Source organism: Lepisma saccharinum, chromosome 10, assembly GCF_977018435.1.
Source record: "Lepisma saccharinum chromosome 10, izLepSacc3.1, whole genome shotgun sequence".
Classification (NCBI taxonomy): Eukaryota; Metazoa; Arthropoda; class Insecta; order Zygentoma; family Lepismatidae; genus Lepisma; species Lepisma saccharinum.
In genome coordinates, this window is record NC_139238.1 from 2,152,690 (window position 1) to 2,169,978 (window position 17,289).

At 43.3% G+C, this 17,289-nt stretch overlaps 2 protein-coding genes across 5 annotated transcripts in view; one reads left to right on the forward strand and one right to left on the reverse strand.

Annotated features, from left to right (window-relative positions):
• kug (FAT atypical cadherin kugelei) overlaps positions 1 to 17,289 on the forward strand; it is a 956,861-nt gene that overhangs the window by 116,131 nt on the left and 823,441 nt on the right. The gene's annotated exons all lie outside the window — the stretch shown is intronic.
• On the reverse strand, positions 8,541 to 17,261 carry LOC145994457 (uncharacterized). Its single transcript, XM_083130592.1, is given in 6 exon segments — positions 8,541 to 8,679; positions 11,723 to 11,927; positions 16,398 to 16,631; positions 16,634 to 16,742; positions 16,814 to 17,060; positions 17,062 to 17,261. Coding segments are annotated over 6 exon segments (1,134 nt in total).

Below are 17,289 nucleotides of genomic sequence, written 5' to 3' on the forward strand. Positions count from 1 at the left end.
ACTTGTCTTGTCATATTCTCTGCAATTTTTGTTACTGTCTTGACACATCCTATGTAATATTTGTGACTGTCTGGTCATAGCCTATTCTCTGCAATTTTTGTTACTGTCTTGACACATCCTATGTAATTTTTGTGACTGTCTTTCCATGTTGTCTGCACTTTTTGTGACTGGCTTGTCATATTCACTGCAATGTTCGTGATTGTCTTCTCATGTCCGACAATGTTTCTTATCATTTGTATATTTCGTACCTTCTCCAAAAACCTTCGACAGGTTTTACGTAATTGACAACAGTCATTCGCACCTTTTCTCGAAACCAGTGCATATAAGATGAAAATAACTGCTTGATTTCGCCTGAAGATAAATGCTCCATGCGCTCTACATACGTATCAACATGCCCCAACTCTTCTCCGGCATTAGAGGAGGAATCTGGTACTTTCAGTTCGCAACCCACACTTCGCACTTTAATCCCTCTCCCGCAGGAGAGCAAGTCGGTGGCAGCTGAGCTCATGTTTGCAAGAGCCTGGACATGCTCCTCGTCGTCTGATAACTGCAAAGGGGATCTCGTGTCAGAGAGGATGAGGCAGTGCGGGGGATGTGTGTGGAGAAGTCATCGACCTCCGCTCGTGACGGCGTTATAAAGCGTTTTTTTTTCTTTTATCTTCGGCGTAAACAGCGGTAGTACACGGTTATGTACTTTACAATACTCGAAAGCTGTTATTGCTTTTTACCGGTCACCCCGAAATCACTAAGTGCGAGAGGATTATTTACACGGCTGAGCTTGGAGGTAAAAGTGTGTGCACGCGATTCCAATCCCGTTCTGATCCATGGAAAAGGAGTCCACGCGAAATCGATGCAGGGAATTAGTGTGATGGGACGAGGGTAATGTCCCGTTCCGAGGTCGAGAATGTTTGGCTGGTTCACGTATGCAGACGACCTTTCGTACGCCCTGAACATGTCAGCGAGGCTGTTGCACGTAATCTTGGAACATGCTAAAAGGCCAATTCTGTACGACGTGGGTGGTCTCAATGTGTGTGAAATGTGTTAAGAGTGCGTTCTATAATACTCCTACCACTGAGGTTTCCGTGTTCGAGTCCCGGGTTTCACATACGTTTTCCCTTGTGTGTGTCAATCGTATACATTTTTTTTTTTACATTTAAGAAAGAAAAGTTTAAAGATTGCTTGAAATCAAGAATGTGTATCATGAAATAATTACGTAGAAATTTCAGCGAAAGATGCATGCTCGACCAACACTCAAACCCGAGTCTCTGGCATACGGTGCCATTTCTCTAACGACTGAGCTACCGAGCCGGCGTGGCTTCGCCTGATTTTTCGCTGCCGCTGTTTTAGCTGTGTGGAATCGTCTCTGCTATAGTGGAACCAAAAGCAGAAAAAGGTCTGTGCAAACCCGCGACTCCTGTGCACCATCCTCCCGCGTGGAGGGAAGGGACAGAGTGTAGTGGACCATGCTTCCGTATGGCCCGAGCTGAACGGAAGGGAAAGGTACGCGGAGACTTTTCGCCGAAGGTTATTTTCCTATAGTGCTACCGCAACGGGATTTGTTGCCTTTGTAACACTGTAGACGTCGACGTAGCAGAGATGTCAATTGTTTAAGTCAATTTAAAGGGAGATGCAAAAAATTAAGTTGACTCTTCACAGTTGACATGTGCCAAGTAGGTTTAGCGTTGGAATTTATTACAGCAGTTACGTTATGTAAATCCATGGGCGAAATGTCTGGGGATCGTGGAGGCCACTCAATGCTACCACTCAACGTAAAATATAAAAGAAATACAAAAGGAAGACTGTGAACCTACTTTTGCAACAACCTGTATAACACGATTTAGCTGTACGAATACTGAGAGAGTGAACTACAGTTGTATTTTATCTTCTGGAGCATTGCACATTCTACAGAACTGGATAGGAATGTGCCTAACTGATTAGACTCCGTGACAGCAAATTGACATTTGACAGCTATGTTCAAGAAAGCTGTCATTCTTAAGAATTGACAAGGTCTCAGTGACACATGTTACATTTAGTGCCAACAGATGTCTCTCGCTGTGAAACTTTTGACGTCACGATTGTAACTTATCTCGTCATGCGGCACCTTGCTTGTTGCCTTCCTATAATTGAAGTGAATGCCTTCTAGTTGAACTTATGTTATGATTGCGAGATACAGAAATGGAGGAATGAGGTATGCTATGTGCACAGTAAGAACTCGCGGGTGGAACAGGTGACTTGAAGGTTTATTATTATTTAATTTCGCTATCTTAGGTAATCACTTATTTTTGGCCAGTCCCGCTTTATTGGCTCATTGTTTTATTTTACTTCGCATTCCTGCCACCTTTGGTTAATCACGAAGATGAGGATTCATTGATTTGATTAATTTTACTTCGCTTTTCTGCCACTTTTGGCTAATCGCGAAGATGAAAATGAGCGATGATGATATGATGAAATTGGTGAAGGGACATTCACAGAGAACACCTATTCCTAGGCCTGGAATCGAACATAGAACCCCTGGCGTCGTAGCGCGATATGCTAACCACTTCTGCCGGATTTTGTGACTATCCCTAGTGTGAAGTAGTGATGGCCAAATCAGGATAAAATTTATTCTGGGTATCGGATTTTTTTATGCAGATTTCAAATATCCTGATGTAGGATATTCTGACATCTGGATATCCGATATTCCGATTATCCGGACAGTTGTATTGTTTATCCGTTTTACGGGCTATCCACATATTTTCGTATTTCACTGTAAGTGAAATCCACATCAAATCTGTTCTATCCGGATTATCCGTTGCATCCGAACGGATATCGGATAATTTAAAATTCGGATATCAATTATCCGGATTTTGTGCCTATGTCCAGTGTGAACCATGTTATTTGGAAAGGTTATCTCGCTTATTATTGTTGGAAATCGTCCTCTTAGAATTTACCAGCACCATTGGCGTATAGTCGACGCGCTAGCTACGTTAACGACCGGCTGGCTTTGAAGTTCAAGCAGCGCGCCCACCAGCTGCAACAATCAGATTCAACGCAAAGTGTTGCCACACATCTACTCTACGCCACCTTGTCCCTCCGCGCACAAGCACCTTCCCACGGTCTCTCACATTGAAGTTGCAAAGTACGGCAACAGCGTATCCGCAGTCATGTGACTGAGACTCCACGTGGAGTAGACGAGCAGAATGACAGATGCGCCCATTGGCTGAAGGTTGAGTGAGATTGGACGAAAACAACTCGCCCGCTATTTATCCCCACCCGTTTGTGGCGGCGGCTTTCTTCAGTTCTTCGACATTAACGAAGTAAACGCGTGCACTATAAGCTCTCCACAGTGAAAGAAATGGAGCAATGCAGATTCTTGAAGATTTAACATTGCTACCCTGTTTTTTCCACAGACCCTTCTTCACCTGCCGTTGTCTGTTGCTGAGGTCGTATTAACCTTGAGGTGACATTGAAATCGAGAAGAACCGTTATCCAATGTAACAGCTCTAATGATTCGAAATAACCCAATGCAATCTCTTTCTCCTGCTAGACAAGTGCACCGCGAAAAAAACAACATTTTAGACGAACCAGTTGCTCAGTTTTATTTCGAGCTATGCTGATTGTCCATCCTTCCACCTGCTCCGCTTTCGTGTAATTATGGGTGACGTTCAACTGTTTTTCAGCTCGTTCAAGTGCAACAGTGGTACAAACTTTTCGTGCCAAGTTAATGTTTCTTTTTTTTTTTGTTCTATCTTCCCTCGTTTCGCCAGGTATTTATGTAACTGAGGTGATTTGGGGGGGGGGGGACCGCCGAGGACTATAAAGCAGGTTGGCGTGGCGGCGTCGAACTGGTCGACCCTGAAGATCTTTCTTTTCTTTCACTCACCCTCGACAGTGTTGCAAACTTCGTTGTGGAAAAGTGCTCGTTGAACACCTGCCAAGATAAGGCTGGGTGGTCCAAGGGTTGGTGAAGCTAGCACTCAAATCGCAGGTTCTGCTTTCGGTCCTGGATGAGATACATTTTTACTTTTGGTTCCGTAATCATAATCTCATCGTGCACCTGATTCGTTGAATTAGGTTGTATTTTACGTCGATTTCTACCATTCTTTTGCTAATCGCGACGATGAGTATGAGTGATGATTACGGTTGAGACCGATACTCTTACCGATATTTGAAAATTACAATTATAAGTTCTTCAAAATATTGATTACTACTATTAGTAGCTGAGTACACTCCAATTATAACCATAAAGTTACCATAGTTTTGTTTTAAAATAATTAAGAAATTAAATCATCTACATATAAAAGTACCCACTAAGAAATAACAAAAGACAGTTTTTTCCCACAATTTTGCTTCAAAAAAGGGTCAATGGAAAGTGCTAGTTTTGCATTACTTCCAGGATAACTAAACTCCGTGGCTCAGCAGCCCTCGAAGGGCCAGGGCCTGCCAGAGCGGCTTTTTCATTGGGTCACGCGTGCTGAACGCATCGAATCCCATCGCCGCTGTTTTCTGGCCTTCGTAACCGGAACCCGCTACTTCTTCTGTTGAAGTAGCTCTCCCAATTGTCCTCAAGACGCTGGGACAACGCCGAAATTTTGGTGGCTCCCATCCGGATTCGAAACCCCATCCGGACCGCTCGCACCAAAGGCGAGAGCGCTAGGCACTTATATATATATACCCTATGCGGTAGTATTCCAAGACAAACACAAATATCCATGCCCTAACCAGGATTCGATCCCGGGATCTGGCGTCGTAGCGCGCTGTTTCTAACCATTCCTCCACGGAGGTCGACGATATTACATTTGGATAATCCCAGTATCCAGAACCACGATGGTCCAGTCGGTAGAGTCTGACTTCCACGTTCGAGACCCGGGTTTCACCAAGTCTCTAATAAACGAGGTGGCCGCAACGTGGTGCTGATAACATCACCTCTATTGTGAATAGTGTGGCCCTACCTCCATATCCTATCATATGCCATGTTGCAGTGTGAAAGGGGTAAGTTTACATTTAACTCAATAACCCGGTAAGAACTACCACTGTTTCCAAGCAGGGTTGTTTTAAAGGTCCAAGGTCCCATAAATTCTAAAAGGTTCTATTGGATTTCGCAATAGGACCGGAATCTTTTTTCTCGCACAATTTAATTTCGGTCCAAGTTGCTTATTGTTTCATTTCAATACGGAACTTTGAACTGGATTTAAATTTATCCGCAAAAAGGTTCCTGGACCGTATTTAAATTGATCTGATTTTCTCTCCTGGACCGGAATTGAATTTATTTAAAATTCCTGGACATTTAACCACCCTGTTTCCAAGATCAGGAGTTGTGCTGTTACCGTGGTAAGCTTGAACTCCTAGCAAGCCGACGGCCATAATTTGAGCATGTTTGCAAACCAGCGTGGCTTGAGGTGGTAATATAGTACGTTGCACAACAGGTGGATCAGCTGTGGAACCCCCAGGAGGGTTGGCTTTTGCGGAAGAGGGGCACCGCCTCGGTTAACAGTTAGCCAATGTTTTGAGTCTCCATCCTGCTCGGGCACAAATTGTTCCCAATTAGCGCGGTGACCAGGATAATTCCTCACAATGACCAGCTCTACCACCCTCAAAGACTTGGCCGGCCGCATTTCAGCGACTTCTAAGGCGTCCGGGGATAAACTTAATTAAATTTATCTCTCAGGTTTTGCCCGCGAGCAAGTCTTTTCCTGTTTTGCTGGAGTTTCAAGACGCCCCACCACGCTAAACCGTGGCCGTTGCTCGTATGCTTCAGGCTGACCTTTTGCGATTTTCCACGATGCCCGAGATATTAAATGAGAAATATTAAATTAACTCTTTTTTTTCCCCACATCAACTCTTTTCAGCCTCTGGCTTGTTTGTTAACGGTTTTCTCAAATTGCTTATGTCAACAATTGCATCGAGAGCAACAATTAAGTGTGAGCTCTGTTGATTAGTTCGCCACAACCGCGAAGGTCTATAAAGCTTTGCTTCCTGTATCCATTTGGCCTGTAACGAGGCAGAGTAATATTTACTGGCTGTAATGTTTGGCCTGTAACACTGATGGAAATGGTCATAAGGTTGTTCAACCAGCTTCTGATAGAGCAGCTTTCTGTCAGCGATGTGTTCCTTGGCTCTTTTTTTTCTGCGGCCACCGAATATAATCCCTAACCCAGCACTTATATTTAATGTTATAACTGTTCTTCACTAATTGTATTTTCCTTCCTCCCTGAGCAGGTCAGGTCATAGCGTTGGTTACACGGTGCAACACCCGACTCGTCTACTTCGTTGATTTGGTGTAATTTGGTGTCTTCAACATTTGCACTACGTTCCGGAGCGGTGAGGTGTATGGTCACGTGGTGCGTGCTAATCAAATAAACAATTAAAACAACAGGCAGGCATCTGTTGAATCTTCTGAACTTGAACACCGCTATTCGTCTACTTGGTCAAACGTCATTGCCTTGCACCAGCTTGACGCCGGGATACACTTGCAATGTACCGAGTGTCACAAAGTGCAGCCAACTAGACGGGGCTATTGTGTCAAAAAGTGCAGTGAAGTAGAGGGAGCCATTTATTCCTCCATTCTGCCCATCCTTCTCTCCGCATTGCCTTTCACCTTTTATTTCTTGTGGATTGACACGTCCTTTCCCATTGCACTAATATTTATTGTTATTAATGATCTTTTCTCTTGTACAAATGTTTATTGTTCTTTAATCTTAATTTCTGTAATTTACCTATCACTGATAATGTCAGGATAGTGACTACCCTGTATATACTTATCTTGTAAGGACTGTTATCATGTCAATTACGAGTGTGTTTTGTCTTGATTTTGAAGTTGGGGTCGGTTTTTGAATAGAGTGATCAAGTTGAGTAAAGTATAAGAAGTTTCAATTTCTTTGAGTGAAATGGATTATATGTTAGGCATGTAAGTATTTAATTTGCGAAGAAGTAAAATCGACTTCCTTTTTCTTAGTGCAAACTTAACTTTGATTTTTATTTGACGAACTAACAGAGAGATATTACCGCATACCCTGAGAGGCATCAAGTGAATGCTTTCGAGTCTTTCATGTGAACGTATTATTTGCTATTTTAGTTAAATCATGTTCTTTTGAGTAAAGAACGTGTCAGGATCTTGAGAAAGAATTTGACAGTGTGAATTGCATAAAACGGAGATACTGAAAAGGATTGGCGTAGATTGGAAAGAGAGCAGACTCTTAAGCAATCCGTATATGAAACATTGAGTTTAAGGGAAAATAGAAAAGATGGCGGAGGAGAGAAGTTTTAGTTCGCAGTTTTTTTTTTGTGTGTAACTGTGACCATATCATCTTCTGACTTATCTCGATTTGTTTCCTGTATCTAAGAATTGAATACGTATTCAGCATTTTCCATTGTGCAGGAAACACATTTATATGCGGTCCGCGACTGGTGATGGTAATGCAGAAGTAGGAGACATCATTCTTGAGATCTTTCTTCCACATCAAGAAGCATCATTTTTACTTTCCCTTGAACTTTACCATGTAAGATTTCTTGTCTGCCCGGTCTATTGAACGCAGATGAACTTCCTGACAGTTCTGCATAATCTTCTCACATTCATAATAATAGCCGAGCAGACTTTCTTAAAACTTCCCCAAGGACAGTTACGTAACAACTGTCTCCATGGTAACCATTTGCCAGCACGGATGGTATGAGCATCATCTAGTACTTTTTGTTGTTGTAGATATTAGGAATACATATGGATCAATTATCGGAGGAGAGAATCAAAATACGGAAGAAATCATTGAAGATAAGAAGGCGGAGCCGACCGGTTACACAAAAATGGAAACGCCAGGTGAAAGAAGATGGGTGGTTTTGTTGATGAAGATTTAAGAAAAAAGTAACAGTCCGAGTGAGAGAGGGGGCGGGAGGGCGCTTAAATGCTATGAAGATCAGAAGACTGAGAAGTACTAATAACGTCGTCAGCTTGTAATGAAGGGGTTTTGGATTCGATACCTGGTGAGTGAAGGCACCATAGTACAGTGGCGGCACTTTAAACTGTACGTGACTGTCCTTATTTGCCTATCTGTGCATAAATTGGACTTTAAAAGAAACAAAACAAAATCAAATCAAACAAACCAAGATATATGAGTAAGGAGGTTTCAAACTTTGAAAGGTGATTCCGGAGAATGTCCGTTTCCCCGAGGCCTTGTAATGCCAGAGAAAGAGAGGGAGTATTTTGGTGCTGTCAAATAATTTATTCCACAAGGAGCTTCCTCGATGGCGTAGTGGTAACGTCCTCGGCTTGTAATCAAGGATTCCCTAGTTGGATACGTGGTGCAATCACATTGCCCAGTGGTTCGAATCCCACTTTAAACTTGTGTCCGTGTTCACTTCCCCTTTTCACTTTGATGGTTCCGACTGGTGCCGCAAAGAAGTGGAAAGGAAATATTGGAAGCGATCTGTAGTCTTGGGAAGCTTCTGCAGTGTTGAGTTGTTCCTGAAAGCCAGATACTCTAGTTCTGGACAATGCATTTGTTATCTACAGTGTCACGTTCGTATCCTTTTTAATTAATCTGGGAATAGGAATTCTCCAAGTTACACAACTAAAGACCAAAGCGACCAAAACCTCTGCGGAATCTAGAAACTATATCTGCGTCTTGGCGCTCTTCAAAGGCCTTCCAACCCTTTTGGACGTCCAAATAATCCTCGGACAAGTTTCTAAATGCATTGTCCAGCGGAATTCTGGTATGCAGAGAAGAAAAAAACTCGTTTAGATAAATCTTCCACTTTTAAGGAGCTCAGCACGTCAGTGGGACGCAGAATCGACGGTCATCTTGCTCGACAGGTTGGCGACTTGAACCGCAACCGGCGTCGGTTTGGTAAACGAAGATGAAATTCGCACCTGTCCAGTTTTTGCAGCATCCTTTCGCCGATGGAGCCGTTGAATCTTCCAATTTCTTTTTTCTCGTCTCGGGGATATTGGCGTAAATGCCAAGGCTGCCTCTCTATCTCGCAGATGGACATGACTGGAATTAGTAATCAACAAGCACCATTTAGTCGCCTCACTGCACAACAACGCTGCAACAGAAGGAAACTAGGATTGACCATGCAAACCGAAGCTACGGTGTGGCATTTCGACGACAGCGAGTAATGGATGTCAGTCCGTATAAATGTGGACTCGTCCGTAATGAAATTAGCGTCTGTCCAAGGCCGCGGTGTTTACCCGAACAGGGTGTGTGCAAATTATGTGTTCCCCAAGGTCTTCCGAACATTACTTGCGTACACAAGGGCAGCAGAGGATGCAAGGATTGATAAGGCTTGCTAACAAAACTTCACGTGGGTGATTTTGAAGGGCAGTACAATACTGGTTCCGTCCAGACACCAAGCTTTACGTAAGATCCCTTACATTGTATGGAGTTAATTAAAGCAATTAGTATTTTTCACACCCCAGTCGCTCTCCGCGAGCTAGCACTTCCTCATCCAGAACTCCGAGTTCGCAGAGCTTACATTAGAATAGAATTTATTTCTAGTATCAGCCTTTATATACTTTGCAATACTATTCCGCAGTCTTGCCACCTGAGGGGAAATTCTTCTAGAATTTTAAGTGGAAAGGGATAGGAGAAATTTCAAGAAAATATCAAAATTGCACTCTCACATATGAAGTTCAAGCTGGTTGAAGAGTGAAACAATACTCCTCTTTTTCGTCCCGTAATTTATCCCCCACAAAACAAACCATAATCACAATTCAAACTTTTTATTGGGAACAATTTACATCTCCTTATTGTCATATAGCTATATTTCATAGTTATTGTCACAAATCCCTAAGTACAAACTTTATATTTATGAAAATTGTCATATTTCGCATATTTTTTCAGTGCTCTTAATTTTATCAGATCTGTTCAATAAATCCTGATATTTCTGTGAGACAGTAGAAGTAACAGGAATACTAATACTAATAATAATTGATAAAGTTTTGTAATTGCGATTTCGATTTCTAAAATTGAATGGAAAATTTGAAAGAAATGGGGATTTTCTTTTGCCTGCTAAGGTAAATGGTACTTTCTGATTGTGGCAACGGATTAACCACTGTGTCAGGGGTCGGGCGAGTTACTTTCCATCGTTGACAGTTTGCTACTATGTCCTCTGAACATATTTATATATTTACATTTATTGTGTCAGTCGTCCCTCGGATTGCAGTCTCTTAAATTTAGGCATCAAGGAGTTACATTAATTGAGGAATTATTGTTACTTTCAGACTGCTCGGTTACATTGATTGACGATTTATTGTTATTTTCAGACTGCTCGGTTACATTAATTGACGATTTATTGTTACTTTCGGACTGCTCGGTTACATTAATTGACGATTTATTGTTACTTTTAGGCGGCTCGGTTACATTAATTGACGATTTATTGTTACTTTCGGACTGCTCGGTTACATTAATTGACGATTTATTATTACTTTTAGACTGCTCGGTTACATTAATTCATGATTTATTGTTACTTTGAAACGGGTGGGCTACATTAATTGACGACTTAGTGTATCTTTTAGGCGGCTCGGTTACATTAATTGACGATTTATTGATAGGCTACTTTCAGGCGGATCGGTTACATTAATTGACGTGCCAGCAAACATTTATTAGCGAAGCGTGGAATTGGACCTCTCGACGGTTAGAGATGAGATAACGGAGACCTAGCACACATCACCGTCCCGCCGTGTTTGCTCAGGGCCTTCAACTTGCAATTTGATCCACCGCGGGGGAAATCCCCCCCTCTGTAGGCACCGGTCAGCGATCGCATGGGCCCAGTTTGCGCGGCCTTCGGTGGTAATGAGAAGGCGGAGGACGATGATGCGTGACAAATTAGAAGCGCTTATGCAACCCCGCATGTGTTCGCACGCATGAACGGGCCCGAACAGAGGAGGCAACTCATTGAAAAGTAAAAGCTGGAAGAACTGGCACAGGCGCACACTTCCTGTTGTGGCCGACGACGAAATGATGCTGCCCCACTTCTGGCGTTGGTCCTCATAACGTGCTATATGCACGTTCCCGCCACAAAAGTTCCTGGGTTCGAACCCAGGCGTGGACATGAGAGTTGTATCTTGAAACCTCCTTTTATCGATATTATCTACTAAAGTCATCAGTCATTCTCATCGTCGCGACAAGCCAAAATAGGCAGAAAAGATACGCTGAATAAGAAAAATAGAAAAAAAAACACAGGGAATCTTTTAAGAATGTAGACAAGGGTTCCCGGTTTCGATCCCTTGTGGAGGCACAAGGCACATTGGTTCGGGTCGCACTTTGAACTGATTGATTGATTTGCTTTATTTTACTTCGCTTTTTCTGTCACTTTTGGCTAATTTGCGAAGGTGGGGAAGAGTGATGATGTGATAAAATTCATGAATGGACACTCACGAATATCCATGCCCAGGCCGGGATTCAAACCCGGGACCCCTGGCGTCGGGAAGAGGGGGGCAAGGGAACAGTAATTTGTTAATTATTGTAAAGGCGTTGTGGGAACATAAATTCAAAACTGAAGCAGTTTTTTTTTAGCTCCCCCCGGTAATAATACCTTGCGGAAAAATTCCTTCGGATGTTTATAACTGTTGGTCTACTCTCAATTAGCTTATCTGAGTATTAAGTTGACTTACAGCATCAAAGCTAATATTCCAAGTCAACATAAACGCTAAGACGTATTTTAGTGATATATCAGGTTCAGAAATATAGCAACTCGTTTTAATGTGAACATGAACCAACAGATCGCACTACTGTCAGTGGAGATTACGTACCTTTTTTCTGATGCAACTTTTTTTGCACAGCTTACCCACCGGAGCCGCGAAACTGTGGTTTTTATTGCGGCGTTGCTTGCACGCTGCTTGATGTCACGTGCCCACAAGATGGGTCTGCCTTCGACGTCATCTTTCCTAATGCTCTTTGCAATTAAGTGGAGCAAAGTGTCCATAGCGAAAGATCCCCGGTCAACCTTCGGAAAACCTGAAAAGCCACAGCGGTTGATGGGCGATTAGTTCTGCCGTCTCGCGATCAGTGCATGCGAGAGAGCTCGAGTGCTTTTCTTGCTCGGATTCTTATCGACAGGTTCTGCCAGTTTCCTTTTCCAGCAGCTACTGACCTTAGCAGGTGCTCCTGAAGGCCGGTTCGTGGGAGGCAAGGTGAGGAACGTCCCTAGAAGTGGAACTCGTCAGAATGTCTTCGATGCAGTCCGCGTGACTGCTTTGTCGATGAGCTGCGGGCGACTTCACTTAGGATTTTGCCGTGGCCGGTGGAATTAGGCCCGATTTAAACGAAAGCATTTTCATTAGCATTTATGGCATGCCATGTGGCCGCGGTGGCTCAGTCGGTAACGCGTCTGACTACCATGCTAAAGGTCCCGGGTTCGATCCCCGGCCGGTTCAAATCCGGGAACTTTTGTAACGTTGGATGCGGCCCCGGCGCCCACCCAGTGTCAAATAACATGGGTACCTAAGGGAAACCCTGGGGGGGGGGTAAAGGCGGTCAGGGGCGGATCAAGAAAGTGTCGGGCCTTACCCCCACACCCCCTATACGCCTTTATGGCGTGGTGCTAAGCACAGGGGAACACTTACTTTTTTTACTTTTTTTATGGCATGCCACAATGGTACCGTGTAAAGTAAAAAATCTTAAGTTATTTTGCATGACATTTCTCAAGAATAGAATCAGTCCCTATTTCAGTAACATTTTTCGCAGCATAACCAATCAGAAGCGAGCTCTATGTCACGAGTGCAGATGTAATGGCGGCCGAGTGAGATGTAAACAACGCATCACTTCATATTTTTAAAAGTTCATAACTATTCAACCGAGATTAATAACGTTTACTGTAACATGACGTTACGTACAAATCAATAGCGCTGCTTAAATATATACAATTTAATGCGCATACAGTACACGTATAGAAGAATAAATTAGTTGTTTTAATCGGAAACTCCGTGCATAAACCACAGATGGCGTAACTCGGTGTGCCTTTTGTGCTGTATACATTATACATCGAAATCGCCAAAGCTAACAGGAATTTACATTTACAAAGCATTTATGCTTGCAACAAATGTAAAGGGAAATGCTTCATTCTGAAACGGACCTTAGAATTATTTTGAATATAACCCGTTTGTACTGTGCCAGCATGCGAAATATGTCTGTAAGGTTTTTTTTAGCCTATAAGTGTACATGAGCGCTTACGAAAAATTTTCCAAGGTTGATAATGTTTACGTTATGAGAAGAAAGATATTTAAAGAAGAGAGTAAACGAAAAATAGAAAAGCGCGCGAGAGAGAGAGGAGACATTTATAACGGTGACGCGGATAGGAAGAGAAATAAAGAAGCGAGACAGAAGGAGGAGAGAGAGAGAGAGAGAGAGTAAAGACTAAAGGGTGAGAGAGAGAGAATATGAATTGAAGAAGCGAGACACACACAGAGGGAGAGGAAAGAGATGTAAAGAAATGAGAGAGAGAAAATAAAGGAGAGAAGAGATAGAGGAGGGGGTAAGAAGAGAAATGAATAAATGAATATGAATGAAATAGGGTAAGAAACAAGATAGGGAGAGAATGGAGCAAGAAGATGTTCCTTTTCTGAAGGCACCCAAATGTTAACGTCACTTCCACGTAGTATACCCTGGAATGCACTGTTACAGACTAGCGATGCTCTGGCGCCTTGACTCACAGCCTGTATAATCCTCTGTGTGGCCTGTATTTTGTCGTCCACGTGTGTTTCTGCAAGTCTCTTCATCTACATCTTAGCGATTAGTCAAAGTGGCAGAAAAGCAACGTAAAATAACGCCAATGAATAAAATTTTCTGCATATAGCTGATTGAAATTGTGAAATGCCTTTAGCGTGTATATTGCACTGGAAATCCTCACGGCGCTGACAGTCCACCATTCTGACTGCTTCCTGTTCGCAAGATGTAATGCAGGTGCGTTATGGCGAGAGGTGGAGAAAGAGAGGGGGGTGATAAACGGGCTGGGGGAGAGATGGTGGGTTCTCCAGGTGAGGTTTGTTTGTCGCATTGCGCTCCTCTCTTCATCTCCCGATGCGGGAAGACGAAGCATCGATTGTAAGTCATAGGAGGAGTTGATTAGCGGGGCAGAAGCATCATGTGGTTCCCTTAGGGGAAGGGTTAATTAATCTTTCTTGTCCTAGGTAGCAATTTACGCAGGAGCCAGCATTCGACGCAGAAGGGAAGTTTGAGAACCGTCCACGACCACAAATATAGGCCAATATATTCAGACGAGGCCTTGGAACTCGCTTCGGCTTATGTCGCATTATGGATAAGGAGTACTACACCTAAACGCACCGCCGGTGCCACATGTGAGAAAAGCAAAGGAAGAGCGGGACAAAGTCGCTGGTTCCCGCGCACTGTGTGGCAACGTCAATCGGGCTGCGTTGCCTAGTTCAAGCGTCACACCGACCTCTCTCCGGGGCACTTTTGTGTCATCCCTGACCTTTCGAGCAAATACTGTCAGTTTGTATCACATGGATTACAAAGACCAACTCTACAACGAGATATTTCATTCTCTTAAACCTCCGAACACACGGGGTTGTGCTCCGACGTGGCAACAGCGCTAATTTCATGGCCCTGTGTTTAGAGAGCTAGAGACTTGCATCGGAAGACCGATGTCGTGAAACTTTTACTATTTTAGACACGCAGTCCTTCGATCTATACTCTATCCTCGGAATCCATAGAGCAAGGTCGCGCATAGCGGCAGAGAACTGAGAGAAATCGCTTCTGCGAAGGCTGGCAGCGGCTGCCGCTTTCCCCCCTCCACGCTGTCCCATTCCCTCTCACGTGTTCATTGGTGGAGCCGCCTCGCGTCACTACTTGCGCGGACTTGTTTTCGTTCGTTTGCTCCAGAGATTTCCGGGACAGAGTGTATATCAAGAAGAATGGGCATACACTGTTGAAAGGAACTTGTTTTCCTACCATATTGATACAGTACAAAGTTTTAACAGCTCAATATTGTGACGTATCCCATATTTCCACCCTTCAGATTCGTTCAATCCTTTAGATTTTCCCACAAGCGCTCTTTAGGCAGGTTGTCAATTTACGGGAAGATACCGGGGATTTCCCCCCAATAAACATTTTATCCCCGGCAAAAGAAAATAATTTTATCCCTACCAGGGATGTTTTTAGTCCCCTCAGGGGAAATTGAATTGAAAGCGTATAGTAACAAACTCAACTGAAAAATAATAATTCGTGTCAATTAATGGTCCAATCACAAAATATTTCCCTGCCGAGACGCAGCTTAAAGAAGGATACACTATCAACCTCTCCGAACGCTGGAATCTGCACTAATATGTGCGTACATCAAGTATCAAACCCGGGACCCCTCGATTACAAGGCGACTACGTTAGAACCAAGCCATTGGAAGGCCCCTGCCATATATTAGTATATGAACTTGAAAAAGTACGTAAGTTTTGTGTGATTGAGTCATCTTAATTCATCATTTTTAAGAAGTAAACGTTTCTGTTCGAGTTTTCACATTTCTTCCGCCATCTACTGAGCAAAAACTCGCTCTTCGACTTTGACAGTCTTCTGAAATATTTGAATATTCTCTTCTCAAGGTAAACACCCAGAGCGCTCTTTTGGCACTTTTTTGTAACTTTCTCCCCCGTTTCCAACCTTTTTGTACAGGTGACATATTCGTACATTAAAATACAATTTCAGGAGCCCCAACTCCCATACTTTATCCCGAGGCGCAGACAAGCATATCGCTGGCGCTCTTCCCAAACACACGGTTCGACCTCGGCTGGAAGGCAAGGTTAGTGGAAGGCTGGAGTAACACATGGACGGCGTCCAAAAAGGAAAGTGCAGTTCTTGTTTTCGTCGCCGGATGACCTCCATGCAACATTTGAATGAATTTTCGTTCATGAAGAGGGCGTCGACGAAATCACGAGCCTTCCTGATGGGCAGGTGTTCCAATAGGTATCTCACCTTGAATGGAACTGTTGACCAAAGGTGGGGACGTGTTTGGAATGTGTACGAGCTCTGTGAGGAGAAAGCTTTGGTCATGAATGGCAACGAAAGCGAACATGTGTTCACAATGGATTTTAGGTGTACAGGGTGTCCCAGCGGACAGCGGTTGGTCTAATAGGCTGTTTGACCACAAGTTCTTCATAGGTAAAGGTGGCAACAGAGGGCTGCTGCTAGAAAGGCAGGTCCCGCGCCTTTACATACCGCGATTTCACTATAGATTATATTACATAGTACAGGGTGCATAGGCTATTTGAGGACATTTATATAAATTTTAAAAAACAACCGGATCTCGTCCAAAATCAAATATATTTTCATGAAAATTGTTACACACGAGAGACAAAAGCTTCTGAATAGGTTTATTCTATAAAATCGCCTTCAGCCTCAATAACTTTCTCGAGAGACGGGACCGAAAACGTTGACAGGCCTGAATCAAGTGAAGTGGTCTTTGTTTATTTCCGACATTACCTTGACAATGGCTGCCTTCAATGATTCTTTGGTGATGTGTGGATGTGTCTCTTTCAACAACGCTCCACACATAATAGTCCAAGGGATTAAGATCTGGAGAGTGAGGGGGCCACAAGTTGCGTGTGACATGGTCGTGGAGATTGTCTGACATCCATTCGTGGGCAATGTGAGCCTTATGAGAAGGACCAGAGTCCTGTTGAAATACGTACGGCCTGTCATTGCGTACACTGTCAGAACCTCAATGTAGGCTGTAGCATTAACTCGAAGACCCTGTGGAAAGAAGTGGGGTGGCATGACGTGACCTTCGTTACTCACAACTCCTAAAACCATCACAGATGCTGGAAACTTGGTATGCATAACTCTGGGAACTTCAGAAGGATCCTTACACATAACGAATTGTCATTTCGGCGATTGACATTTTGGTCTTGATCAAAGCTTTTCTCATCAGCCACATGCCACAGCATGCCATGTTCCTCAGGGTTTTTGACTTTGAGTAACCGTTTTGCACGCATCTTTTGTTTTTGCAGACATGAATTGACCTTTCTCATCGCATACGACTTGTATCGAAAGTCTTCATGAACCAATGTTCGAATTGTGCCCTCTGACACCTTGCGTTCCTTTGCAGTGGCCCTCATTGACTTTCCGGGGGTATCATTGATCATTTTCAGATCGTCGGTAATGCCTTTTTCGCTTCGAAACTCTTGAAACATTCCAACCGGAGGGTTCCAACTCTTTCCAAACTTTATGAACAAATGATCTGGCAACATTCAGGAATCTAGCAATTTCTAAATTCTTGTGTTTTGCATGTAAGGCCGCAATCACAGCGCTTCTTTTCATTTCTTGAGTTAATATAGGTTCAGTCATCGTGTATCTGCAACAAAAACGACACATT